Genomic DNA, 26,667 nt, shown 5'->3' on the forward strand with positions numbered 1-26,667 from the left:
AATCAGGAAAGGCCCTGAGAAGAAGGAAGTGTTTGAAGAGCTGAGACAGCCAGTAGGGGGGCAGGAGTGTCACTCAGTGGGACCAAGGTTTTGGCGAGGTGGGCAGGGATCACATCATACAAGGCCTTCAGGGCCATGCTTAAGGATTCCAGATACAGCGGGAAGCCCTTGGAGGCTCTTAAGGAGGGGACTAACATGGCTATGGTCTAGGTCCCATGAGATTGGCTGCTAACCAAAAGGTCAGCAGTTCGAATCCACCAGCCACCCCTTGGAAACCCTATAGGGCTGTTCTGTTCTGTTCTGTTCTATAGGGTCATTATGAGTCGGAATCGACTCCGTGGCGTGGTTTTTTTTTTTTTTTTTTTTTTGAGGGGAAGCTGGTAGACCAGTTAGGTGGTTATTGCATCTAAGTGAGATGTGATTGGGACAGTGGAAATGGGCAGGTGCAAATTCTGTTCTGGAGGAAAAATGTACTAGATTTGCTGATGGAGGGGGATGTATAAGAGAGGGAAGAATTAAGCAGATGACGGAGCTATTTGCTAATATGCATATGCAGGAGGAGGAGTTTGGGGCGGAGTGGAATCAAGGTTTTCATTTTGCATGTGTTAAGTTTGAGGTGTCAGGTGCAATTGTGTATGTAAGTCAGGGTATCAGTTCAACCAGCTGCTGTCAAGTCAGTTCTGACTCACGATGACCCCATGTGTCTCAGAATAGAACTGTGCTCCATAGGGTTTTCATTAGCTGGTTTTTGGGAAGCAGATCGTCAGGTCTTTCTTCTAAGGTGCCTCTGGGTGGACTTGAACCTCTAAACCTTTTGGTTAACAGCCAAGGGTGTTAACAGTTTGCACCACCCAGGGACTCCTGAGTCAGGGTAAGAGATAAGTAACCTTGGGAGGTGTCAGCATATGGAAGGTATTTAAAACCGGTGGATTGCATTAGCTCATGTTGGAGGGAGGGAGAGAAAGGAAGTAGCCCAAAACTGCTGATACCCCCTTCTCCAAGCCAGTCACGTTGGAAGAAGAGTCTATGTGAGTGGAGATAATATTTTTATTCCTTCTCAGGTATACTGAGCAGTTTGAACTTGAACAAAAACATTTTATGTTTATTCTTGGGATTTAAGAGAAGGGACTATTCTTGGGAGAGAGTTTTCAGCTGGACCTCTTTCCCCACCAGAGCCGGCCTGAGGAGGTATGCTCCGCTCTCAGACTCTGCCAGTCTCTTCAGAAGCACCTGGCTGAGCTGAATCACCAGAAACAGCTCGAGTCCAATAAGATTCCCGAACTGGACATGTCCCAGGTGGTGGCTCCCTTCATGGCCAATATCCCCCTTCTCCTCTACCCTCAGGAGGGGCCCCACAGCAAGCCCCAGCCAAAGGTAAGGCAGTGGGCCAGGCTGCCAAGGGCCCTGCTTCTGGTGGGATTAGAGATACATGAAAAGGGGCAGTGAGGCCTGGCTTCAGTGTGCACAGCTTGCTGGAGGCCTAGGCCTGCGTTTGACTCTGCAGGCGGGCGCACAGGCCAGGCTTCAGTATTGTACTCTGGAGGTTCTGAAGAATGGGATCTCCAAAACAGACAACGATTTTTTCCCCTTTCTTACTAAGTCTTACTAAAAATGAGCGCCCAATTGATTTTAAACCGGTCAATAATTTTAAAGCCTGTAAAAACACATTAGGAGCTGGTTTGAACTCACCCCCTGGTAGTGTGAATGTGGATATGTAAGGAAATTTTCCTAGGAATTTGAATCCTCTTAGTTGCTGTAGGAGCATGCAGTATTTACAGCCTAACCGCCCCCCTCTCTCTAGGCTGATGGGGACGTTTGTCAGGACTGCGTTCAGTTGGTGACTGACGTCCAGGTTGCTGTAAGGACCAACTCCACCTTTGTCAAGGCCTTGGTGGATCATGTCGAGGAGGAGTGTGACCGCCTGGGGCCTGGTTTGGCTGACGTGGTAAACCTCTGACCTCTTCATGCATTGGAGGGTGTTCTGGGCCAGGGAGACCATGGGGGTGAACCTAGAAATCTAACCCACCACTTCCTGAGGTACCATTTTAAGCTCTGACCTAACTGAAGTTAAGATCATTCATACAGCTCCCTTGTCCTTTTTCCAGAAAGCAGCCAGAATAGGTAGTGACTACTTCAAATACTTTGTTGTATAATTGAAACTTGTTAGGCAGCAAAATTTTGGCCACAAAATAATGGAACAAAACCGCTGTTGTGAAGATTTTTTTTTCTTCTCCCAGTCACCATATTATAAGAAACACTAGAACCATTTATAACCCTGTTTTTAAGACTGGCTGTTGTATATGACCTGTACTCGTGATTTTATGTTGGAAGGTTATGTGCCCCCTGCAGCAAGTAGGAGGGTTCTTGTCCACAGGAAGCTGGCAGGCTGGTTTGCAGGAGGTTCACCTGGGAAGCCTTCATTACCTTGGCAAATGTTAGTCCTATAGGCTCAGAAACTCTTTGTTAGCACCTTAGGTGGTTTTCTTTTTGGGAGCCTATTCCATTAACTACGCTCGTGAGATTGATGTGTAAAACCCATATGCCCAATTTGGTACTTGACACTCGGAACCCTCTGCTAGACTGGAAGGTGGGGAAGGTGGTTGTAATAGCTCCCTGGTCTGGGATCTAGAGCAAGTTGAATGTTTCTTCCCTTTACTGGAGGGAATGACTGGCTCTGGAGCCAAAGGTTCCCCTCTGTTGACGTAAACTCCTAGAGATATTGATACTTGACAGGCTGGGAGCCACTGACTTCTCTCTTAGCCTTATTCAGGTATCTTTGTTTGCATATTGCTGTTTTAATTCCTTTCCCCAGTTTCGCTGTCTGTGAGGCCTGCCATCGCTTTGGCTCCCTCCCTGTAGAGGTGCCCCAAGCATGACGAGCTAGTCTGTGAGGTGCTTCAGGGACTACCTTCATTTGTATGAAAAGAGGCAGTTTTAAAAATCATTATAACGTGGTTCTGTCAGATTTAAGCCTTAATCCAGACCAAGATTGTGTAATAGATTTGAGCAGTAATTCCTAAGCACTCTACTGACTAGTCACATTCCCTGTTAACCGTTACTCAGTAGTTGCTGTATGACCTTGGGACAAGTGTGGCCATAAAACAGGGAGACTGGGGGACATAATGTGTGAGATCCCATTAAATGGCCTTGAAAATGTTTTCAAAACGCATATTGCACACATTTTCCTATGATAAAACTACAGAATAACCAAATTGTTGCTAAAACTTGCCCAGAACAGACATTTACCTAGTCCTGTCTTGGAAACTTGCCTGATAGTTAACAGCTGCTGATGGAAATGCTGGGTTTTTTTTTTGTATTTTTTTTTTGTGTCTGGTTTCAGTGATTAGTTTAACTAACAACCTGTTTCTCCCCCCAGTGCAAGAACTACATCAACCAGTATTCTGAAATTGCTGTCCAAATGATGATGCATATGGTAGGTGGTAGGAGAAACCCCTTTTCAGCCTTATTCTTTGTCTCAAACTTTGTATTTTCCAGGAAGTTTGGAAATCGTGTGGATTAGTTGCCCCTTTTTTACCACAAGGTTACTGAATTGGGCCCAAACAAGCCCCCTTTGACCTGCCGACTTCCTTGCAGTCTCAGTACCTGCCCCTTCCTAGGGGAAAGGCTGAAGCAGCTGGATCCCCAGGATTGCCATGGTGGCTTCCTGGTGGTCTGTTTGCCTGTGTACGTGTGAGCTGGCCATGAGATTTCTAGGATCTGGCTTTAACCCTGGGACCTGTAGAAATAGTTTGCTCTGTAGCAAGTGTGAGTTCTGGAGGAGGATTCAGCCCCTAGAGCTGGCCCTGTGTACTGCAGCAGTATTAGCTGTAGTTGCTGCTTGAGCCCCTGCACTTACTTTGATGCATCCAGGTGGTGGAGGCGTTCCTTCATTATCAGAGGTAGAGAGTATTGATCACGTTCCTTGTTCATAAGCTAGCTAGCCTCATGCAGAAAACCGTTGTACAGAGCAGGGCATTCTGAAGGCATCCATACAACAGAAAAATAAACTGGCCTTCTTAGATCAAGGTGACATATCCACAAGATGACATGCCCTTGTCCTGAGCTTCTCAGCAAAATCTTTTGTGACCAGAGGTCCTTAAGTTATCAAGAGTTCAGACTGCTCTCTGAACCCGAGAGAGTATGAAGTTAGACTTTGACCTCAGTCCTTGAGCTTGTTTCTAACCTAGGGGTCAGAAACTATGGCCCATCACGTGTTTTTGTAAATAAAGTTTTATTGGAACACAGCCACACCCATTTGTTTAGCACAGTTGAGTAGTTGCTACAGAGACCTTATGGCCCACAAGGCCTAAATATTTACAGAAAAAGTTTAGTGACCCCTGGTCTAACCACTGAAGTAATCCATTTAGATACAATAGAGTTTATTTGGGATTATTTTTCACACTTTTTAGAACAAAGTATGCCCACAGTGTTTAAAGGCATCTTAAAAAGACCTGTGCCTAAAGTAGGGGAAAATAAGCCTTTGATGTGGCTTGATTTAGTTAAGGCTTCCTTACACCTAACTTAAAAATATTTTTCTCATTATAAAAGTTATCTGTATAGAAATTTAAAAAAAATATGGATAATAATTCCCAAAGCAGAAATCATTTGGGGTTTTTAAAAACATTAATGGGGTCATATTGCATATACCACCGTGTACTTTGTAGCTTGTTTTTTTTGCCTGAAGATATATTGCTCATTAAACAGTCTTTGCCAAATCATTTTTAAGTGGCTGCATAATATTCTGCCATGCAGATGGAACATAATTTATGTAGCCAATCCTCTGTTATTTGATACTTAGGTTGTTTGCCCGTGGGAATAGAAGGCATGGGCATCGTTATAGCCAAGTGTATATGTATATCCCTGTTTTTGCCTTAGTATAGATAACTAGAAGCTCTTGTGGTGCAGTGGTTAAGAGCTCTGTTGCTTACCAAAAGGTCAGCAGATTGAATCTACCAGCCACTCCTTGGAAACCCTATGGGGCAGTTCTGTTCTGTCCTATAGGATCGCTGTGAGTCAGAATCGACTCAACGGCAGTAGGTTTATAGAGAATTAAGACTGAATTGCTGAATAAAAGGGAAACCAGATTTTAAGGCTGTTGCTATATTGTCATATCCTCCTTCCTGGCTGGCATTTGGCCTCCTGGGGTAGATTGCCATGAGGCCTCGGGCAACAGAGACCCCTCTGGGTGTATTTATATAATTGTGACACTTGCTCCTTGTTTGGGCAGCCGTGCGTCTCCCGTTTGCTGCTCATCACTACTCTGAGGGGAAGGCCTTGCAGGTGTGGTGAGGTCAGGCCTCTGAGGATGGAAGCCCCTTCTTAGTGTTTCTGGGGAGGGAGGCCTGCCGCCCAGTGTTCCGAGTGTGACTTGGTGGTCTTGGTGTGTCAGGGACATGGGGATGATGCACCAGCTGGGCCCAGAGCTTTCAGAAGCCCTTGTCCACATGATACACTAGTAGGAACAGGTAGATTGCTTATACCTGACTGCCAGGGTGTTTTCCCTGGCGTGTCCTCCTTATACCTGTTTAATTGCTTGATTGTTGTTATTTTAATTTTTCTTAACTGTTGTGTCCTTTCCTTTCTCTTATTTTCACCTCCGATTTCCTGTTTTTTTTATTCTCAACAGCAGGACCAGGTATGTGATGGGGGAATTTGCTTGTAGTAGTGGTCGGCTGCTTCTGTTAGTTATTTTGCTCATCTTGTTTTTGTCTGGCACGATCAGCTCTGACAGATACAAGGAATGATTGGGAAAGGCAGGGTCCCTCCCTCTGTGTTCATAGGCTGCGGGCAACGTCTCATCTCTTCCATGTGATCCAGAACTCCGGGTGTTGGGGTCTCACCTCCTCGGGGTGGATAAGCCAGCAGAGCCTCTGGCTTTGGTCAGAGTTCACGGTCAACATGCCTGTGTGGTGAGGGGAACCATGGTGGGCCCTGGAGGGAGCCTAGGCTTTCTTGAGCAGAGGGCCTGATTTCCAGTGGGACACCTTGTGTCTGTCACAACAAGTGAGCCTTGCATGCCTTCAGTCCTGTTCTTAGAAATGCTTCTGCTGCATGAGCGAGTAATTTGCAAAGAGCGAACAGACAGTTCCCCTGTCTGTTGGATCCAGAGAGTTGGAGACAATCTCTTGATTGTGGCTTCTGCTCCTCTGGGTGATGGGGTGATCTGTGGGATTGGGAGCCACACCAGACCGCTCGATGACCAGGCCATCAGCTCACCACGCAGAAACGGAGCCCCCAGGCCCTGCCTGCTCCGCCATCTGATGAATGCTTAATGGAGCCACACTGAGCATTGCCCCCTTCTGAGCACTGCCATCTGTCTCTAGGTTATAGATTTTCCCAAAGTATCTTGAGTCTAAAGGGAGAGGACTTTGGGTAAAGTACCCGAATTTTCACCTGGGCCTCCTTAGGTGTCTTCCTTCAGTAGAACAAAGCTGATCCTGAAACGAAGCATCCACAGCCCTCCTGAACCTTGGTGTCTTTTTTTCTAAAACACTTGCTGTCTCTTCTACCCCACTCTATTTTTTTTTCATTCTTAAGGCGTGGCAAAGACAGGGTTACTTGGGGTATACCTTCTTGACTCCCCAACTTTAATTCTAGCACCTTTAGGTGTTAAAACGAGGAACTGTAGTCATGGTCTAGCTCTCTTCCCGTCACAGGTCTCATTTTTCGCGAGCGGCCCTGTCCCCACTGCTTTATGGTTTGGTGGTGGGAGGCGAGTGCTGCCAGGCCCAGAGCTGGGGTGCTGGTTGCTTTTGGTTTGCAAAGTATACAAAGTATGTATACTTTTTTCTCTCGGCCGTCATCACAGTATAATGGTCAAGATGTTGTCCAAACGATCTAGTTCTCTGATTTGGTGCCTCGATAATGAAGGAGGATCAATCCAGGGACCTTGTGAATTGCAGTGATTCACTGATTTGGGAGAATCGGGGTTTATGTATACTGTGACTGTGGGATTGTGAACATCGAATATGGTTTTTAGAAAGTCATCATTTCCCCTGAATGCATCGTTGAAATGGTTCTGCCTCTGAAATTGGCTGTCAGTTTATGGGGATAGTATTTCATCCTCTTGAAAGGATCTAGAGCTTACTTCCTATCAAGAGGGAGCCAGCTCAACTGAAAAACAGGTTCTAGAGCAGACCAGCTATCCCTGAAGATGTTCCAGTGGCCCGTTAAAGGTGTGGGCAGTTTTGCTTCCTTCGGATGCCCCTGGTTGGAGCAGCAGAGATAGTGGGTCTCTCTGGGCTCCCTCCTCCAGGTGTAACTGCTCCTTTAAATTTAATGCCGACTCTTTGCCCATCTGTTGGGGAGTCTGTTCCCTGCCCCCCACCTGTGTGGAGAGAGTAGGGTGAGGGGAGGCAGGGCGCAGGCCTGCACCTGACGGGTCTCGCATGCTGTCCTCAGCAACCCAAGGAGATCTGTGGGCTGGTTGGATTCTGCGACGAGCTGAAGGAGATGCCCATGCAGCCTCTGATTCCTGCCAAGGTGGCCATGGAGAACGTCATCCCCGCCCTGGAACTGGTGGAGCCCATTAAGGTACCAGGTGTCACGGCATGGTCCTGATTCTGACTGCAGAGGCGGCTGATGTCCCACCACTTCCAGTGTGTCACATTCCGCCTTCACAGTTTTTGTTTCCTGCCTGGCTCCTAAAGGCATTTGAGCTTGAACCTCTAGCCTATGGCCGCCCACGTACCTCGCAGCCGTCCAGAGTTACAGTGCTTATGAGATCAGGTCTCCATTCTGTACCATGCCATTCAAGGTGCAAAAGTGTCTGCTCCAGCCGAACCTTTCCGATATGCTTCCTGGGTCCTTCCCCATACTGTAGCCATTGTAAAAACTTGACACTCCCAGAACACCCCCCAAACTCGGGCAGCAGCCTCTGTGGGATTGCTGCCTGCATGTGTGTGTGTGTGTGTGTGTGTGTGTGTCCCGTCACTTGGTAAAAATCCTACTTCTTTCCATACTAAATTTTTATTCAGCACACCTTGTGGGCCAGGCACTGTTTCAGGGATTGAGGCCACAATGGGTGAGCAAAATGATGTCCTTGCGCTCCTGGGACTCACGTCCTAGTTCCTCAGGGCCCAGGTTGACGTCTTTTCGCCTGACACACTTCCCCTTTCACTTGACAGCCAGCTTGTCTTGTCTCTTGCTCTGTCCTTTCTGCACGTGCACAGAGTGACCCACAGGAAGGGCTAAGGTTTCTCATGGTGTCCGGGAAGCACTGCCACCTGCTGTCTCCCGAGGCGAGGTGCTTGCAGGCCCAGATCCTTCCTGCTGACCTAATTAATGGCCAGAGACTGAAGAACCGTTGAAGAGTTACGCTGTAAAGCTGCACTGTCCGGAGCAGTAGCCACGAGCCACACGTGGCTACTTTAATTCAAATGACATGAAATTAATAATTTTTTTTTTCTTTTTTTAAGTTACACTTAGCCACATTTCACGTGCTCAGTAGACACGTGGCTAGCGACTCCGAATTAGTGCAGGTAGAGAATATCTCCTTATCACAGGAAGTGCTGTTGAGCAGGGCTAGAAAAGCGATCTCAGGTGCTGGTGAGACCTGGGAAACCCAAAGAGCAGACCGGAAGATGTGTTTAAAACTCTGTCTTTTAAATAGTATTAAAATCCCTCACTCTGTCTCCCCCCCACAAGGCTTCCAAAATGAACGCTGATTAAAACTGAACAGAGCATCACGTGGGCAGTTCCAGGGACACTGTTTCTGTCTTCTAAAGTATGAGGCGGCGTGGGAGTGGGGTGGTAGGGGATTGGGTAAGCGACAGGTGCCTCACCACGTAAAACATGTTAGGGAATTGAATGTGGACATTGGGAGGAAGCTACAGATCATGTTGAATTCAGTGGGACTGTTTGTGTGACTGTACCCTGTAACCAGCCCCTGCCCTCAGTGTCCCTTCTCCTTTGGGGGAGCAGAATTCGGGGCGAGGGATCCACACTAAAGTGTTCTTGCACCCTTCAACAGAAGGACCTGGCCCAGGCGAAGGATAGTGTGTACTGTGAGGTGTGTGAGTACATGGTGAAGGAAGTGGTCAAGCTCATTGACAACAACAGGACCGAGGTATGTGGACTGCACCGCCCTCCTCACGGGGATGCCCCTCTCCTGTCCTTGAACCAAAATGTCCTAGTGGGAGAACCTAATGGAAGAAGTGGGTTTGGCCCTCCGTGGTGCTGGATTGGGAGAATGTACGACCGTTTCCTCAGCTTTTAGAAGGCGCTGTCCACCAGTGGGCCCCTCTGGGCTGGGTTGGAGCAGGCCATCCTGCCCTGTTTGTGGCTCTCGTCTTTGGAGAAGAAGCAACACCGTGCTGTTAGCTGGCTTCCTAGTTAGTATTTTTAAACTCTCTCACCCTTGCTCAGCCTCCCAGCCTCTCACATGATTCTGTGTTGACTTTCAGGAAGAAATAATCCATGCTTTGGAGAAAGTGTGCTCAAAGCTGCCCACCTCCATGTCTCAGGAGTGCCAAGAGGTGGTGGACACGTATGGCAGTGCCATCCTGTCTATCCTGCTGCAGGAGGCCAGCCCTGAGCTGGTGTGCAGCATGCTTCACCTCTGCCCCATCCAGGGGCTGCCGGCTCTGAAAGGTGAGCCCAGCGGGCCAGGTGGGTAGGGGTGGCGGCCCCTTGGGGCCTTGGGAAGACCCTGCCAGCATTGAGCCTGCCCTCTCTTCTGTAGCACACGTGAGTCCACTGAAGGATGGTGGCTTCTGTGAGGTGTGCAAGAAGTTGGTTAGCTACTTGGATCACAGCCTGGAGAAGAACAGCACAAAGCAGGAGATCCTGGCTGCTCTCGAGAAAGGCTGCAGCTTCCTGCCTGACCCTTACAAGAAGCAGGTATGCCTCGGGCTGCTTTAGGCCCTAATGTCCGAGCAGGCTTGGGGCTTGCAGAGGCAGGGAGATGGTATCCTGATGGAGGCTTGAGGGGAAAACCAGCTATGTCTGCCTCCAGGCGTGGAGTCCACTGAGCGAAAATAACATGAGAGCTCGGAGGCCAGATGTAGGGGTAAGGGCTAGACAGCTGGGAGGGGAGACCCCAGGGCCCACTGGGCTGTAGGGCCTCTGAAGTAGAGCATGTCCATCCCCCTCTGGGCCCATTGTACCCCACTCTGCTGGGGCATGCCTAGACCTGGACCCTTGTCCCTGTTTTCTGTAACAGTGCGATGACTTTGTGACCCAGTATGAGCCCGTGCTGTTAGAGATCCTGGTGGAGGTGATGGACCCTTCCTTGGTGTGCCTGGTAAGCTTTGCCGGGCGGTGGGTTCTTTCGGGCGGGTATGACCTGTGAGACACTGCGTGGACCCCGGATGGGTTTGAGATTTTTGGACTGTGGGGTGGTCTCAGGGCCAGGGGAGGGGGGTGTGAATGGAGTGTGGGAGAGCCAGGAAGATAGGGAGCTAGGGCTCTAGGCCCATTGCTTTACCCACAAGCCAGGTGGGTTTTTAAAGTATAAGTCAGAGCCCTGAATCTACCTGCTTTTAGAAGTTTTGAAAAAGGATAACGTGGGCAGATCTAATTCTTCTTTTGCCCTTTTCACCATATAGACGGTGGGAGCCTGCCCCTCAGCCCATAAGCCTCTTTTGGGAGCTGAGAAGTGTGTCTGGGGCCCGAGCTACTGGTGCCAGAACATGGAGACAGCAGCCCAGTGCAATGTAGGTAGCTCAGCTCTGCTCCACAGCCTGCCTGCGGGTAGGGCAGCTCTGGGTCCCATCCTGCCTGCGGACAGGGCAGCTCTGGGTTCCCACCCTGCGTGCGGACAGGGCAGCCCTGGGTCCCGTCCTGCCTGTGGATAGGGCAGCTTTGCCTTCCCAGCCTGCCCTCTTGACTTTTTGCTTTAACAGGAGCTTAGTGATCAAGCTCTCTCCCCTACCTCTGTCTAGGTGAGAAAGCTGAGGCCCAGGGAGGGGAGTAGGCTTGCTCATGGCCGTCTAGCTAAGGAGCAGCAAAGACAGGGCTGACTACACTCTTGGCTTTGGGGAATCTGGGCTGGGGATATATCTACTTCCTTGCTTCATGTCCCTTGTGACAGTGTCACATTTGCATGAGGTCACCTGCAGGAATTGTTCAAGGCCTTCAGACTTACTGCCTGGAGCCTGCCTGGGTCTTCACTCCCCAGCCAACCAGAGCGCCTCTTGAATGGCCGACGCTGGGCCAGCAGCCTGGCTGCTGTGGAGCTGCCGTGCCGGGCGGCCACCAGTTGGGTGGCTGTGCTGCGCTTCTGGGTGGAGAGGTTTGCACGGGCCCGTTGCTTAATGTTCCTTCGTGCAACTTTTTCTTCCTTGCTGGGGTTCCCTGTGACCAGGGGGCTGAGTGTATCTGTTAGGGAAGGTTACAACATCTGCCTCGGGTCTTGGGCCACTGCAGGGAGGGGCAGAGAGGCCACACCCTGGCCGTGCCCAATTCCTTCCTGTAGCCAGGTCCCAGCTGTCTGTGCCTCACCCCCTCCCCCACCGTGGTCAGAGTTGGGACTGGTTTCTTCTGCTCCCCTGAGTGGGTAAATGTCCATGGCTCCACTTTGTGTGGGCCTCTGACTATTGGGTGAGGAGGGGCTGCCTTGGAGGCCTCTGCATCCTACCCAGCAGGGTGCTGTAACTAAATGAAGGGGTCCTGGGCCCCACTACATGGGTGCTCCTCTGCAAAATACAGAAGGGCTATGTATCTGCTGTGGACTCTGGTCTTTCGAGCCCCCAAAACCCTGGTGACCACAGTTCCAGGCTTTAAATGAGGTACTGTCCTGGGTCTTCAGCATCTTGTGCCGTCTGGCCGACCTAGGACAATATAGTGGGTCCTACTTCTGGGTGATGTCTGATACTAATGGACCAGGAGTGCAGTCTGTCACCTGAAGATTAAAACCAGTTTCCTTTCTTCTCCCAGGCTGTCGAGCATTGCAAACGTCATGTGTGGAACTAGAAGGAATGTTCCATCCTGGAGAAACTGCAGCGTCTTTTCCTACTTCTGTAGCTGGGGGAATGAACGCGCACATCTGTTGATTTTGTTTTGAAAATAGGCTTCCCTCCCCTCACCCCATGTCTTAAGTCTCTTGTTGTAACATCGCTGTCAGTGTGGGAGGCACCTGCCCCCCACTGACATAGTGCTTCAGTGTCCCTTTTCTCTCTGCTAGACAGCGGCATCCTGCGTCCTGGGGTCTTAGCCTGCCTGTGCACGGTGGCGACGTGGAGAAGGGATACTTGGTGCTGGCATGAGCCAGTGCTTCCTGACAACAGCTGTCCACCTGCTGTACCTGGGCCTTGTTCTGAGCCTGGCCAGGCGCTTGGACACTGGGGGGCTTGGGCTTTCTGAGGCCTCCACCCACGCTAATGAGGGACCCTGCCCTCTTCCCAGGTCTGTTGGCTGCTGTACAGAGAAGCAAAACAAAGGCAGTTGTATGTGAAGGAACAGAAGCTCACGCTAGTTAGGCTTTTTAAACAGTGTAGTTCCCACTGTGCTAGTGCAGATTGTGAGAAGCTGCTGATGGCTCAGGGGAGGTGGCTAGGTCCGAGGGTTTGCTGCCCCAGGCTGACCCTGATTCAGCTTTCCTGTGTCTTTTCTTTGTGCTGCCTTGTTGGGGGTTCTGTGGGTCTGGGTGGGAGGGAGAACTCTGGCTGAATGTAACTTGATAGCTCTGTGTGGTGAGCCTGTGAGGCCTGGCTTCTGTGAGTGTGTGACAGTGGTGCAGCCCCATGCCTGCTTCGTGTGTGCCCGGCCATCACCACCCCGTCACTTTCGGCAGCCACAGCCTCACCCACTGTAGATGCTCTTTCTGACCTTCCCTTTCAGTCAGTGTGGATGAGGAGCTCCTAAGCTTCTGGCTTCCTGGTGGAGGGTGACAGGCCGAGGGCTCTGCCGGGTGTGGGAGTGGGTGCTGCCTGGGGCCTCAGCCGCTGCACTGCTGCCTCTCCTGTTTGGCTGCAGCGTCTGTTCTGTTTCTGGTTGTCAGTCAACATCACACAAAGCCAGGAAGACATGTTGTTACTAGTAAATGGACTTAATGATTTTTGTTTGTTTTGCACTAAAGTTTCTGTGGTTTAACAATAAAGTTCTGTCCACCAGACCTGGGCCTGAGTGTTTCTGGGACGCCTCAGCCAAAAGAATTTGGTATCTGACTAGCTCCAAGGCTGCAGCCTCCTTAGTGCCCAGCAGGCCTACAGCTCCTCTTGGCCAGAGAAGGAAAGCGAAGTGGTCAAAAGAAACCCCCCCCCATGACCTCGCAGAGAAACCCAGTGCCAGCCTTAGGCCAGTCCCCCTGTCCCAGTCCTCCCACCCCAGGCCAGCCACAGGAGTTGACCAGAGCCAGAGATACTGCTGGTTCCTCCTGAGCTGCTTTTCTTTTTAAACAGACCATTCCAAAAACTTCCGTTGAGTACTAGTTAAACAAAATGAAGGAGCAGGTATCAAGGGAATAACTTAATTTAAAAAAGGAATACACATGAACACTCTACATTCAAAACCCGGGGAACATCAGTCATTTCAGAAGAAGCTGGGTGTGTCTGGGAAGCCGATGAAACGGAGAGGACGCTCTGCTCTTCATTGCATTGACCTTTTAGTCCATGTGGGAGGCAGGGGTCATTCCCTGCCTCCGCCTAGATGTCCAGCTGGGGATGTGGCAGAGATGAGCCAAAGTCGAGGTGTTGGGCAGGCAGGGGGTGCCGGCGCTGGGCCCCTGCACTGCGAGGGATGGGACGGGGTGTGCTTGCTGGGGGTGGAATGGGGAGGGGAAGAGGCCCTGCTTGGCCTCTTATGGCCCAACCTGAGCTAAGCTGGTCATCAGACTCCTGCGCCCCCAGTGACCCTCCTTACCTCGTCCTTAGATGCTTAGCATTTTTTTTCTTAAAAAAATAACAAATTTTATGAAGGTGGAGATCAGATGCTGAATGAGCGCCTGATAAAAGTGAAATCTGTCCGAGCAGCTGGTGGGGGCTGCCTGCTGGGGCCAACCCGAGGTCGTCCATCCTGCACTGGCCTGGGGTGGGGGACCCAGACCCCGCTGGCCCTGCCCCGGGAGAGATGGAGGGACAGGCACCGCTCACACTAGCGAGGCCTCCCCCTACAGTCATAACTCGGTGATCTCCAGAGGGCTTTCCATGATCACGTCACGCAGCTTGTGCAGGGGCGTGGATTTGGCGGACTCGGTACGGGCGTTGCGCTCAAAGGCACTGGCCTCGGCAGCTGTCAGCGTCTCCAGTGAGCGGCCCAAGCCCTTCTGGTCATCCTCGGGAAGGCTGTTGAGGTCGGTGGTCAGCAGCGTGCCAGTGCTGCCATGCACCACGTGGATCCCGTCGGGGCCCTTGAACTCCATGGGTGGCTTGTGGCGGAAGCGCAGGCTGCCCTGGCCCGGGCTGTGCTCCCCTGACTCCTCCTCCAGCTCCGTCTGGATCAGCTGCAAAAGGCCAGCCCCCTATGCCTCAGGGACCCCCCCACGTTGCTCAGGCCCGTGCCAAGAGGCAAGCGGGTGCGTGGCCCCGGAGACCCTCCTCTGTCCTTTCCTCCCCACACAGGGGACCCTGGCTCCCACCGCAGGAGGCTGTCCAGCCTCTGGCAGTGTTTCTCAAATCGGGAGCACAGGAAACCGTGGATACTTAAGGTGCTAACGATGTGTTCTTGGGAGTGTGGGCTGCCTGCGAGCAGCTGTTTTCTGTTCGTTCTGGTGATGTATAAAATTTCTGGGATGCAGTCCTGTCTGGGTTTGTTACCAGCTCGGCCTGAGGTAGGATCACCACTCTTGGGGCCAGATAGAAAGTGTCCCCAGGTGAAGTTGGAGGGGTTAACAGGGTGTGGTGGACTTCGTCCTGCCTAAAGTGGGAGCTGTTCAGCTCTAGCCAATTCCAGTTGGGAAGGTGGGCCTGGCAAGAAATCTGGGTTTTCGTATAAAATCTGGTGCCTGAATGTAGACATAATTAAAACTACTGCAGGCCAACACATAATGACATCACTCCTCCAAGGTATCTTCTTGGGGTTCCTCAGATTGGAGCAACACTATCCCCCATCCCTGTGAAAGCCCCCCGCAGAGCCCAGAAAATCGAGCCCACTGCCTGACTTCTGAACGCCCGCTATTGCTGTGTGGCCCTGGCTGCCGAGTCCCCACACCGAGAAGGGCAGCAGGAGAGCAGAGAGAGAGAGAGAGAGCACCCCCAGGGCTGGGGCACAGCACACAGCTCCCTGCCCGGCCCGCTACCTCAGAGATGGAGGAGTGGCAGGAAGAGGCTTTTTGCACCATCCGCTGTGCAAAGAGCTTTTTGAGCCGCAGGTAATCCTCCAGGACCACCTTCAGCAGTGAGCCCTGGGGGAGGGAGAAGGTTAACCCCTGACCCAGGCCCTCCCCTACCTGCCCCCCCCATCACTTGGATGGAGGTGATGGAAGGTGACTCTGCGAGTCACTGAATTTAAGGGTGCACGGGTGTCTGATCCTAGAAGAGGACTGGAGCAGAGCGGGTGAGAAGCCTCAGCCGGGAGCCAGGTTGGCTCACACATGAGAACCCAGCCTTAGCCGCTGCAGCTGAAACAGCTCCTTATCAGCCCCAGCACCCAGGACCCTCTCTTCCCTGGTGGAGGAGTGGGTCTAGCTGAGCCTGGACGGGGACAGCACCTCCCTGCCTGCATCCTTGGGACTGGGGTCTAAGCTCAGCTTGGGGTCTGGGTGCAGGAGCCTGCTGGGAGGTCCTCACCTTAATGGGCCCCTCCCGAATGATCTGGCCCAGCTTGGCAATGTTGTCATACTCCTGGATGGCTGCCCGCAGGTACCGGTCATCGTCAGGCTTGACAGCTGCTGGCTCACGCCCAAAAGTTCCCTGGGGAGAGGGAACATTAGCTGAGGGAGACCCGTGTCCCAACGTGCGCGCGCGCGCACACACACAAGGGAACATTGAGGGAGACCCTTGTCCCAACACACACGCACACACACACACACACACAAGGGAACATTAGCTGAGGGAGACCCGTGTCCCAACATACACACACACACACACACACACGAGGGAACATTAGCTGAGGGAGACCTATGTCTCAACACACACACACACACACACACACACACACACACAAGGGAACATTAGGTGAGGGAGACCCGTGTCCCAACACACACACACACACGCGCACACACACACACGAGGGAACATTAGCTGAGGGAGACACGTGTCCCAACCCCCCTCCCCCCCAAAGAATGACCCCCAGAGAACCCAATTCCTTGGCCAGCGGTAAGGACCTGCCCCACCCCACCCTCTTCCCAGCTCACGTGGGTGCGGGTAGGGCTGTTCCACAGGTCAGCAATCTCGCTCAGGTTCTCGGGCAGGTCGTCCTCGTGCTCGGCCTGGGCGGCCAGCTCCAGATTCCGGCAGAAAGGATCCAGCCACACAGGGTTGGCCCTGTGGGTTGGGGAGTAGGGTGGGGTAGGGGGCAGGCTCAAGGGGAAAGATGCCTTCCTCGCGTCACCCATAACCCCTGCCCTTTCTCCTGGCCAACTGCAGTGCCTTTCACAGACCTGGGGTGCGGGGCATAGAAAGCGTCCCCTCTTCAACTTTGGGTGCATCATTCCACCCTAGGATCCCGCTAGAACTAGGACATACCAGTCTGGATCAGCTTTGGTGCGAAGGCCTCACCCTGCACTAGGTGACCACAGTCTATGTCCCTTGGAACTTGGGGCTGGATCAGGAGTAGGGAGCCCAGCACATTACAGACGGTAGTGAGAGAGCGGTGGCCAGCCCACCAGGGGGCGCCCACACACCAGGTTTAAGCCAGCCGTGTTCCCTCAGCGTTTGAGGGCCTGCAGGGAATCCTCCATGCCAGCTGGGTCCTTGGCAGTCTCCCCAGAGCGGGCAGGACAGGGCTTGGAGACCCCACTCACCCGTCGAAGGAGTACTTGTTAGTGTTGGGCATGTCCATGATGTCGATGAAACCGCGATTCCCTGCAGGGAGAAGGGTTGGGAGGAAGGGGCCCTGGGAGGGCTGGGGTGTGAAGAGGAGGGATACGTGCAGCTTTGGGTGGAGGGAGGCTGGGCCTAGTCTTGTGAGGTGCCTCCTGCTCCCTCCTCTCCTCCCCCCACTGCTGCCCTCACTCACCTGCTGAGCCAGCCACAATGGCTTTGAGCTTCCTCTTGTGTCTGCAGAGGAGCAGAGAGAGGGGCCGGTGAGGGGGGCGGGCTGGCACCTCAGGGGCCCGGATGGCCCTGCTGCCTCCATGGCTGTCCCAGGAGCAGGACAGGTCAGGCCCTATCTCCGGGCAGTGGGGCAGGGTGGGGGCACTCACATGGTCCTGTAGTACCAGTTCATGAGGATGAAGAGCATGGCTGCCAGGAAGAGGAGAATAGCCAGGACGATGATCGCCATCTGGGGGAGGGAGGGACAGGCATGAGTGGGTGGGGCACCTGGGCCAGAGCCCCGGCAGCAGTGCCCCTCCACATGCAGTGAGGGCAGCAAGGGGCTGTGGGGGCTGGTGGGCCGCCAGGGGTACCTGCAGAGCAGACATGTCATCAGGCAGCCGGATAGAGATGGCTGGCTGCACGTCCAGGACGTTGTAGTTCCGGAAAAGATTCCGCAGCTGCTCTTTGTTCTCATCGATCATCTGGATCACCCTGGACGAGAGGCTGGGGCCTCAGCTCCCATCCTCAGCCATCCCCCAAGAGCTTGCCCTGCCCAGGCCAGCCTGCCCTGCTCCCAGCTTGAGCTCCCAAAGTTCACCACCATCTGGAAGCCTTTCAAGATTAAAGCCCACCACCTCAACAACAAAAAGACAAACGATCCAATTAAAAAATGGGCAAAGGACATGAATAGACATTTCACCAAAGAAGACATTCAAATGGCTAACAAATACATGAAGAGATGCTCAAGATCATAAGCCATTAACCTGTTGCCATCAAGTCAATTCTGACTCATAGTGACCCTATAGGACAGAGCAGAACTGCCTCATAGGGTTTCCAAGGAGCAGCTAGTGGATTTGAACTGCTGAACTTTTTGATTAGTAGCCGAGCTCTTAACCACTGCACCACCAGGGCTCCCATTAGCCATTAGTGAGATGCAGATCAAAACAACGAGATATCATCTCACCCTGACAATAATGGCAATGATCAAAAAAACAGCAAACAACAAATGCTGGTGAAGGTGTGGGGAGATTGGAAATTCTGATACACTGCTAGTGGACCGTAAAATGGTAATACCACTGTGGAAAACCGTATGGTGCTTCCTTTAAAAGTCAGAAATAGAGATACCATATGATCCAACAATCCCACTACTTAGGTATAGGTCCTAGGGAAATGAGAGCCATGACAAAATAGACATATGCACACCCATGTTCATTGCAGCGTTATTCACAATAGCAAAAGGATGGAAACAACCTAAGTGCCCATCAACTGAAGAATGGATAAACAAACTATGGTACATACACACAATGGAGTACTATTAAATGTGCAAGAATAATGATGACTCCATGAAACCTCTCACAACATAGAGGAACCTGGAGGATGTCATGCTGGGTGAAATAAGTCAACCACAGAAGGACAAATATTGTATGGACCACTATTTAAAAACTCAAGAAAAGGTTTACACACAGAAAGAAACATTCTTTGATGGTTACCAGGGATGGGAGGGGGAGGGAGGGACAATCACTAACTAGACGGTAGACACGTATTAACTTGGGTGAAGGGAAAGGCAATACACAATAAGGGGGAGGTCAGCACAACATGACCAAGACAAAGGAAGGTACTGGGAGGTGCACAAGAGTAAAAGGCAACAACGGTGAATACAATTACATACACAATCCTGCAATAAGCGTGATAACAATAGGTTACGAGTGGATACACAGGTAGATATGTAAGCTGAACAGGTGTGGGATGGTGTGTTGGCGTACCCCCACGAGCACATATAGGTCTGGCAGAGGATATTTCTACATATGTATTTGTGTGTTCTACAAGATACCCATGTATACAGCAGAGCACACAGAGGGCAAAGCTGTGAAAACTTCTTGGCCATAACCAAGCACCTTGAGGGACTGAGTCGCTGGGATCGAAGGCTTAGGACCATAGTCTCAGGAGACTTCTAGGTCAATTGGCATAACACAGCCCATTAAGACAAGGTTTTATATCCTACTTCAGTGAGTAGCGATGGGGGTCTTAAAAACTTGCAAATAGCCATCTAAGACACAACAGTTGATCTCTTCCCGTCTGGAGCAAAGAAGAGTGAAGAAAATCAAAGACTCAAGGAAACAATTAGTCCAAAGGACTAACTGATCACACAATACACAGCCTCCGCTAGCCTGAGACCAGAAGAACTAGATGGTGGCTGGCTACCACTACCGACCTCTCTGATTGGGATCACAACAGAAGGTCCTGGACAGAGTGGGGGAAAAATGTAAAACAAAATTCAAATTCATATAGACTGGTGAAACCCCCCAGACTATGGCCCTTAGACACCCTTCAACACTGAAACTGAACCCAATCCCGGAGATCACCTTTTCGCCAAACAATAGGAAGGCCGATAAAGTGAACAGTAACACCTGTGAGGAACGTGCTCCCCAGAACAATCAACCAAGAGAGACCTAAAGGGCAGCATTTGCCCAAAAACAAAGTTCAGAAGGCAGGAAGGGGCAGGAAAGCTGGGCGAATGGAAATGGGGAACCCAGGGAGGAAGTGGGTAGAGTGCTGTCACATTGAGGGGATTGCAAGTAATGTCACAAAACAAAATGTGTATAAATTGTTGAATGGGAAAGTAATTTGCTCTGTAAACTTTCACCCAAATCACAACAAAATGTTCAAAAAGAAAAGACTAAAGCCCACCTGGTGAGGAGAGCTTTGTATCTCACAGGGCTCCTGATAACCTTCATATGGGAACCTGTTCCATCCTTACATTAGCTACAACTCCCGTTTCACAGATGGGGAAAGTAAGGTTCAGAGGGGCAGAACTCAGATTATATCCCAAACCATGCTCTCTCCGCTAGCCCTGCCCACCTCTGGGAGGAGCCCCACACAGCAGGCCTGATGGGGCTGTCTGTGCCTCCTTTGGTGGGTCCCTGCCCCTCCTCCAGGATAGGGAGGTGGACAGTCCGAGGGAAGGGCCCCACCCACCGGTCCACGTCCAGGATGCGGTTGGTATCCCGGTTCACCACATGGATGAGCAGCTCTGTCTGTGCGAAGTTCACCCGACCCTTCTTGTCCACGTGGAACTAGGCGAGAAGGGACATTGTGGGCTGTGGGCATTGCTGCATGGACAGGGGCAAGGGATAGGGGGTGGGCAGGCTTCTTCTAGGAACCCCTGTTGCCCCACCCTAATAATAAACCCATCTCTACTGAATCATCACTGAGAACCAAGCACAGTGTCAATCGCTTCACCTGCCCTGGGTCAGCCCATTTTACAGACAAGGGATTTGAGGCCCAGAGACCTAGAAGGACTTTCTTGAGGCCACACAGCTAGGAAATGGCTGACGGAGGCATATACCCCATCTCATGCATACACACGCACGCACACGCACACACACTCCTGACATCTTGCAATGCCCTGGTCCTCCCATGGCCTGCACTTGGCCCTCCTTCTCCCACCACTGCCCCTAGTCCTGGGTGGACCCCATGGGGCACCTGCACGTCATCGGTGTTGACGATGGCGCCCGTGATGTTGGAGAGCAGGCGGATGAACTCCTCCTCAAAGCCGCGCACACGGTCAGGGATCTCGTTAATGACGATCTTGACACGCTGATCGTCCCTCAGGATGTAGATGCCGATGATGGCCGTGTCGTTGTGGCCTGCCAGGTCCCTGGCCACAATGTCCACCACAAAGTAGCCAGGGCTGTAGGCCATGAAGAGGTCGAAGGTGCGCAGGATACCGTCCACACTCCCTGCGGGAAGAGCCCGCGGGTGGGGCACAGCTCAGGGAATACTGGAAGGGGCAAAGGGCTGGGGCAGGTGGACACATCAAGGGGGCAGCATGGGTCTGCAGCAACTCGGGGCACAAATGCTGCAGGGCCCAGCAGGGAGCAAAGATGACAGAGTGGACTGGAACCAGTGAGCAGGAGTGCACGTCTGAAGGGGCCGCAGCTTCCGCCTCAGTGCGGCTGATGACTGCCACCGGGGAGTGGCAGACCTTTGACTTTTTCTAGAGAAACCGGACCTTCACATTTTTATGCAAAATCCCTTGATTTTAAACTATTGACCTAAGTTTTTATTTAAATACTTTGCATGTCCAACAAATACAACTGTGGGCTGCAGAGTCAAGGATGGTGAGTTAGTGGCCTCCCCTGCACCATGCTGAGGTGCTGTGCTGTGGGACACGTCTGAGCCCCCTTAGTGCCTCTCTGTGTCTGTCTGTCTGTCTCTCTCACATACTATACAAACACACACACTTCAGAACTCTACAAACACACACCTGAGTGATGACCAGAGGTGGTACGGCATAGTCTTTTCTTAGAAGACAGTAGACCTGGGTTCAAAATCTGCAACTTTCTAGCTGTGTGATGTTCAGCAAGCTATTTAGCATCTCTGCACCTTCCTTTTTTAAAACAAGAGCAGTAAGCGCTCAGAGGAGGAAGGAATAGTGTCTGGTTGTGTGATCAGAGAAGACTTTCTGGAGGAGGTGGCCCATGAACTGGATTTCAAAGGATGGGAGTGGGTATCAGAAGGCAGAGATGGGAGTGGGAATGGTATTCCAAGAAGTGAAGACGGGGGTGGGGGGGCGAGCAGACGCCCAGGGGAGGATGGTGGAGAGCAGGCTGAGGGAACTTAGCAGCTGGGCATGGCTGGGCAGAGGGCCCTTCAGAACAGTAGGAGAATGTGGAGCTGGAAAAAGGGATTGGGGAGGCCTCCAATGCCAGGCCAAGGAGTCTGAATCGACTCCTATAAACAAAGAAGAACAAGGAAGGTGTTGGGGCTGGAGGTAAGGTGAGAGGTACAAGTATGCACTTTGATTTCTGGCTCCCCAGTGCCTGGCACAATGCCTGCTCCAGGGGACAGTGAGGGGCACACATGGTAAGATAGGAGGATATATGGAAAGGATAATGGGAAGATGGACGGATGGATGGGTGGACAGATGGATAGATGTGTGGAAAGATGATGAATGAAAGGATGAACGATGGGTGGATGGATGGAAGGATGGATAAATAATGGATGGACAGATGAGGGGATGGAAAGAAAAGAAGAAAGGTGACTGGGCAGCTGCAGAGATGGATGAGTAGATAAATCAGAGAATAGATGGATGAAGGGAGGGATAAAAAATGGCCGGCTGGCTGACTAATGGATGGAAGGAAGAGTAGATGGATGAACAAATGATGGCTAGCTAGCCTTATGGACTAACGATGGCTGGACAAGTGGATGAATGGAAGAACTGACACGGTTGGGTGAATGGATGGACACCACCCACACCCTGTGGTGCCCACAAAGACTCCATCTCCTCAAGACTACAGTGCATGCAGTGACTGAGGTCTTGGCTGGAGGCCACCATGTGTGGCCAGGCCCCTACCCATGGTGAAGACCTGGCCCACATCCTCAGAGTCATTGGCGAGGGCCCGGAAGTAGTGGATGGCCAGGATGCTGTAGAAGACCAGGCTGTTGTTGCCAATGTCTGCATCCAGGGCCAGCACCTGGACCAGCTCTGAGCCCACCTTGGCGTCGGTGGCCACTCCTGCAGGAGTGGGCAAGTGGATGTAAGTGATGGGCCGGACTCACCCCCCCACCCCATGCCCCATGCACAGGCTCTGGCCCCTGCACCTGCAGTGTACTCGGCCTTGGTGAACCGAGGCGGCTGGTCATTGATGTCCTCCAGCACAACCCGCACCTCCTGTAAGGTGAGGTCAGCCAGCAGGTCGAGGGCTGAGGAGGGCCCACGGGGAGGTGTCCAGCTGCGATTGCTTGAGGCCTTGACGATGAAGGAAAAGACGGCCTCCCGTTCCCGGTCCAGGTCCCGCAGCACCAGCAGACGCCCGTCCGGCTGCAGATGGAAGTTCTTCTCTTCGTTGCCGGCTGGGGGTGGAACCAGGGCATGGGGTCAGAGTCAGGGCCCACGCAGGCCACCTCCAGCCCCACGGTAGGTCAGCACTAGCCTCGTCCGGCCCCACCTGCGATGAAGTAGTACACGATGGCGTTGGGGCCCTCATCTGCGTCCACGGCGCCTGTCACGTTGCCCACGAGGGTGCCACGTGGCGAGTGCTCAGGCACTGTAAGCAGCTGGTACTGGGGGCTGCCTTTCTGCAGGGGGAGGCAGCCGTCGTCACAGGAAGAGAGGGCTGGGCTCCCATCCCCTGCCAGGGGGCCCTGGATAGTGCCTTCGTGTGGGTGCTCAGTGAGTTTATTGCCCAGGCATCGTGGGGCGAACACAGCAGCTGTAACCTCAAGGAGCAAAGGCTGGGAGATGCCAGCTCTATCCCCCAGGAGTGTCACCTAGCGACACCTCCATGAGAGCAGGGCTGAGCTTGGCATGTCCTCAGAAGTATCCCCAGCACCTAGACCAGCGCTGGGCAGAGTGGTGGGTGCTCAGCCCATGGAGTGACAGACTCACACAGAGTCACCCAAGAACATCACGTCACAGGTGCACACAGGAAGAAAAAACAAGCAAGCCAGAGAATCTCTGTCCACAGGAAGGCCCCCAGCCCTGCTGCCTGCCTTCCTCCCAGCCCTGCTGCCTGCCTTCCTTCCAGCCCCAGCTCAATACGGCCCAGATGATTTTCATGCCTCTTGTGTGTGTGTTTGTGTGCAAATTCAAGAATATCAGCTCCACGAATCTAGGCATTTTTTTCTGCTCTTGTGACCCTCGGTAGCCCCTAGCAATAGCTGCTCAATAAATATCTGCTTTCCTATGAAATGCATGCAGACAGACATTTGTGTGTGTAACCACATGTGCGTACAGGCACTGTGTAAGGGAGTGTGTGTGCACGTGTGTGTTGGCAGGCTGGTGAGTCCCTGTGTGGGCATGACCGGCGCAGGGGATAGGCAGCTCACTGGGGGCCTCACGAAGAGGGGCTCGTTGTCGTCGATGTCCTCCAGGGCTATCTGCAGTGGCTGCATCGTCTCGTACGGCACCGGCTGGCCCAGGTCGCTGGCCACCAGGATGAGCTGGGGGCGGAGATGCGCAGTCAGAGGGGGAGACTGGTGCCAGCGGGGAGGGGGGTTGTTGGCTTAGCTTCCCAGGTGGGCAGTTCCCAGAGGTCAGACCCCGTGACAGTCTTGGTGGAGAGGTGGAGCGCTGCACCCAGCTAGGAAAACCCCTCCCTCGGCCCCGGCCCCGCCCCCGCGTCGGACCCCACCCCTTACGCTGTACACCGCCTGCTTCTCCCGGTCCAGGCGCTGCACCGTCTGGATGAGGCCACTGATGGGGTCGATGGTGAAGTACTCCCAGTCCCGGTTGCCTGCCGTCTTCAGGAAGCTGTAGCGAACCGCCCCGTTGAGGCCCTCGTCCCTGTCTGTGGCATAGACCTCATACACGTTGGAGTGCAGCGGGATCTCCTGTGGGGGTGAGGATGGGGAGGGAGGCTCCTGAGCGTCTGAGAGAATTCCAGCTCCCAGGCCCTGATGGAGCGCTTGCTCTGTCTCCTCCCATAGCAGAAAGTCCTCGTCCCCTTCCAGCATGCTTAGGACACGCCGGCTGCTTGACTGGACTCTCCTGGAGTCTGAGCATCTGCTAGATGTCTCCCTCCCCCAGCCAAGGCCACTGTCCACTGACAGTCCAGCCTGGGCCCCAGCATACTTCAGGGTGACCACCCTCTGGAGTTACCTCAGATCCCACCAGCCCCACTGCATGCTGAGGTTGAGGGGACAGAAGGGGAGTCCAGAAGCTGAGACCACAGCCACCCTTTGTCCATCTTTCTGTCTTGCTCTCTGCTACCCTGATCACCGAAACTCTGGGGATCCCCAAATGACACCATCCATCTCAACGGATAGCTGAAAATGGTGGGGGGTGGCACACAGGCAGGGTGACATGGTAGATAGAGATTGTTCTAGTCTCTCACTAATTCACCGTGTGGACTGGACATGCCACTTCACCTCTCGGAGTCTCATCTCCTGAATTTCCTTGATTTAAGTCTAAGATACAAAAAAATCTAATAGAAATCATACATGGACCCATGATAAGGCTGCCCAGGGCAAAAAGAGAGAGAGAGAGAGCAAGTTTCTTTGCATTTAGTTGAAAAAGTATCAGCTCAGGATGGCTTCACTGTTTATGTCATTGGTCATGACAATCAGAAGCTCCAAATGGAAGTTACATCTAATTAATAAAAAGCAGGATGACAAACAGATAACTACTTAGCAAATGCTGGTTGTTTGGGAGACATAAATCTTTCCAAACACAGGGTCCTTGAGGGAAAAACTTAGTAAATGGGGCCTTTGGAGTGGAAAAGAACTAGATTATTGTTGATTTATATTCTGTCTCATTTGACAAGAAAGATTTGAAGCAGCTTACAAAAAAGGTGTAACTTATAGTAAGATTGAACATGTTAAAAACTCAGGGCAAAGAAAAAAAATAAAGGTTAGCAGGAAGGTGGAAGCTGAGGAGTGGGAGGCAGGGTGTGTGCCCTAAGTCCCTGCAGGATCATTCAAGATGACCTGACCACTCTGAGCTCCCTAGTGGGCAAAGCAAAGAGGACCACTCAATCATTGCAGATGTGACACTAGATACAAGGTAAAACCATACTGTTTCCTAGAGCTCACGCCTGGGAGATATTTTTCCCACGGGACCTCAAAGGGACAGGGAGTGACAACATGGTCTTAGTACTGGCATTCTGAGATGCAGAGACCTGCTGCAGTCTGGGGGCCAAGAATGAGTAGGAGAAATCCCAGCTGTAGCACCAAGGAGCATTTGGTGCCTGTCCTAGAATAAACAGGGGAAGGGCAGGAGACAAAAGAGACTTCCTTCATCTTTACGTGGCAATTTAGACCAAGAAATGAAAGAACTGGAGCGATTCCAGAACCTCAGCCACTTCCCCTTGTTTTTTATTTTGATGCCTATCCTCAGCCCCAGGCTGTGTCCTCATTGGTATCAGCAGGAACAACAGACAGAAGGGGCATGTGTGTTTATTTTGAGACAAGTATGGGGGAAGTGGGTGGCTGGGGAGACTGTCCTTGGCAGACATCTGGGGGCAAGAGATGGGGCATCTACTATTATTATTCTCATTTTGCAGATGAAAAAACAGACTCAGAGAAGTAATCTGCTCAAGGTCATTTGGCTGGTAAGTGACAGAGTTGGGCTCAAACTAAATTTTTTGCTAGCACACCCCATGCTACTTAACCACTGTTCAGTACTGCCCTGTGTGGTGCTGGGTACATCTCATCCCTTCTTTGGTCTCAATTTCCCCACCTTCACAATGGGGCCCTTCCACTCTCCCAGGCCATGACTGGAGGATGAAGAAGGGGACTGGATATTGAAAGGGGGATGCTGGTGGACAGGAGGCTCAGGTTTGGGGCCCTGGGGGGCAGCAGTACCTCTCTGATGTGTAGGATGGTGCCGTTGGGTGGGCGCACGAAGACGGGGCGGTTGTCATTGACATCGATGACCTCCACCAGGAGCATGGTGCTGCCCCAGAGAGGGGGATCTCCACCATCCATGGCCACCACGGTCAGGTTGAACCTCTCATAGGACTGCAGTGGCCGCCTGGTGGTCACTAGGCCAGAGTCCATGTCCACATGGAAGGCCTCTGGCAGATGGGGCAGGAGAGCAGGGGCATGGCTCTGGCTGCTCGTTCCCGCCTGTCCTTCTCCTCCTAGCGTG

At 52.3% G+C, this 26,667-nt stretch overlaps 2 protein-coding genes across 2 annotated transcripts in view; one reads left to right on the top strand and one right to left on the bottom strand.

The window, feature by feature from the left end:
- Nucleotides 1-13,054, top strand: part of PSAP (prosaposin) — a 35,959-nt gene extending 22,905 nt beyond the window's left edge. Inside the window, exons 5-14 of the mRNA XM_004383255.3 lie at nt 1,174-1,374; nt 1,802-1,945; nt 3,377-3,433; nt 7,402-7,533; nt 8,972-9,067; nt 9,405-9,591; nt 9,683-9,840; nt 10,163-10,243; nt 10,548-10,655; nt 11,878-13,054. Coding sequence (XP_004383312.1) covers nt 1,174-1,374; nt 1,802-1,945; nt 3,377-3,433; nt 7,402-7,533; nt 8,972-9,067; nt 9,405-9,591; nt 9,683-9,840; nt 10,163-10,243; nt 10,548-10,655; nt 11,878-11,913 — 1,200 coding nt within the window. The 3' untranslated portion in view covers nt 11,914-13,054. The remainder of the gene's footprint in view (nt 1-1,173; nt 1,375-1,801; nt 1,946-3,376; nt 3,434-7,401; nt 7,534-8,971; nt 9,068-9,404; nt 9,592-9,682; nt 9,841-10,162; nt 10,244-10,547; nt 10,656-11,877) is intronic.
- Nucleotides 13,055-13,191: 137 nt separating this feature from the next.
- Nucleotides 13,192-26,576, bottom strand: LOC101360346 (cadherin-23). Its single transcript, XM_023737723.1, has 15 exons — nt 26,382-26,576; nt 24,219-24,410; nt 23,907-24,020; nt 23,027-23,156; nt 22,680-22,931; nt 20,559-20,815; nt 20,052-20,149; nt 17,447-17,567; nt 17,243-17,322; nt 17,056-17,096; nt 16,841-16,901; nt 16,232-16,361; nt 15,666-15,788; nt 15,176-15,280; nt 13,192-14,380 (listed from the first exon to the last, which is right to left on the bottom strand). Exons 1-15 carry the CDS (start codon nt 26,574-26,576, stop codon nt 14,054-14,056), a joined length of 2,226 nt encoding a protein of 741 aa, XP_023593491.1. The 3' UTR covers nt 13,192-14,053.
- Nucleotides 26,577-26,667: the final 91 nt, after the last annotated feature.

Source organism: Trichechus manatus, unplaced genomic scaffold, assembly GCF_000243295.1.
Source record: "Trichechus manatus latirostris isolate Lorelei unplaced genomic scaffold, TriManLat1.0 scaffold00106, whole genome shotgun sequence".
NCBI lineage: Eukaryota > Metazoa > Chordata > Mammalia > Sirenia > Trichechidae > Trichechus > Trichechus manatus.

Coding starts and splice junctions, on each gene's coding strand:
- LOC101360346 (XM_023737723.1), bottom strand. CDS start 26,576: ATGGACTCTGGCCTAGTGACCACCAGGCGGCCACTGCAGTCCTATGAG. Junction 24,021..24,218: donor AGAAGCAGGCGGTGTACAGC/GTAAGGGGTGGG, acceptor CTCCGCCCCCAG/CTCATCCTGGTGGCCAGCGA. Junction 22,932..23,026: donor CGTGTACTACTTCATCGCAG/GTGGGGCCGGAC, acceptor TTCCACCCCCAG/CCGGCAACGAAGAGAAGAAC.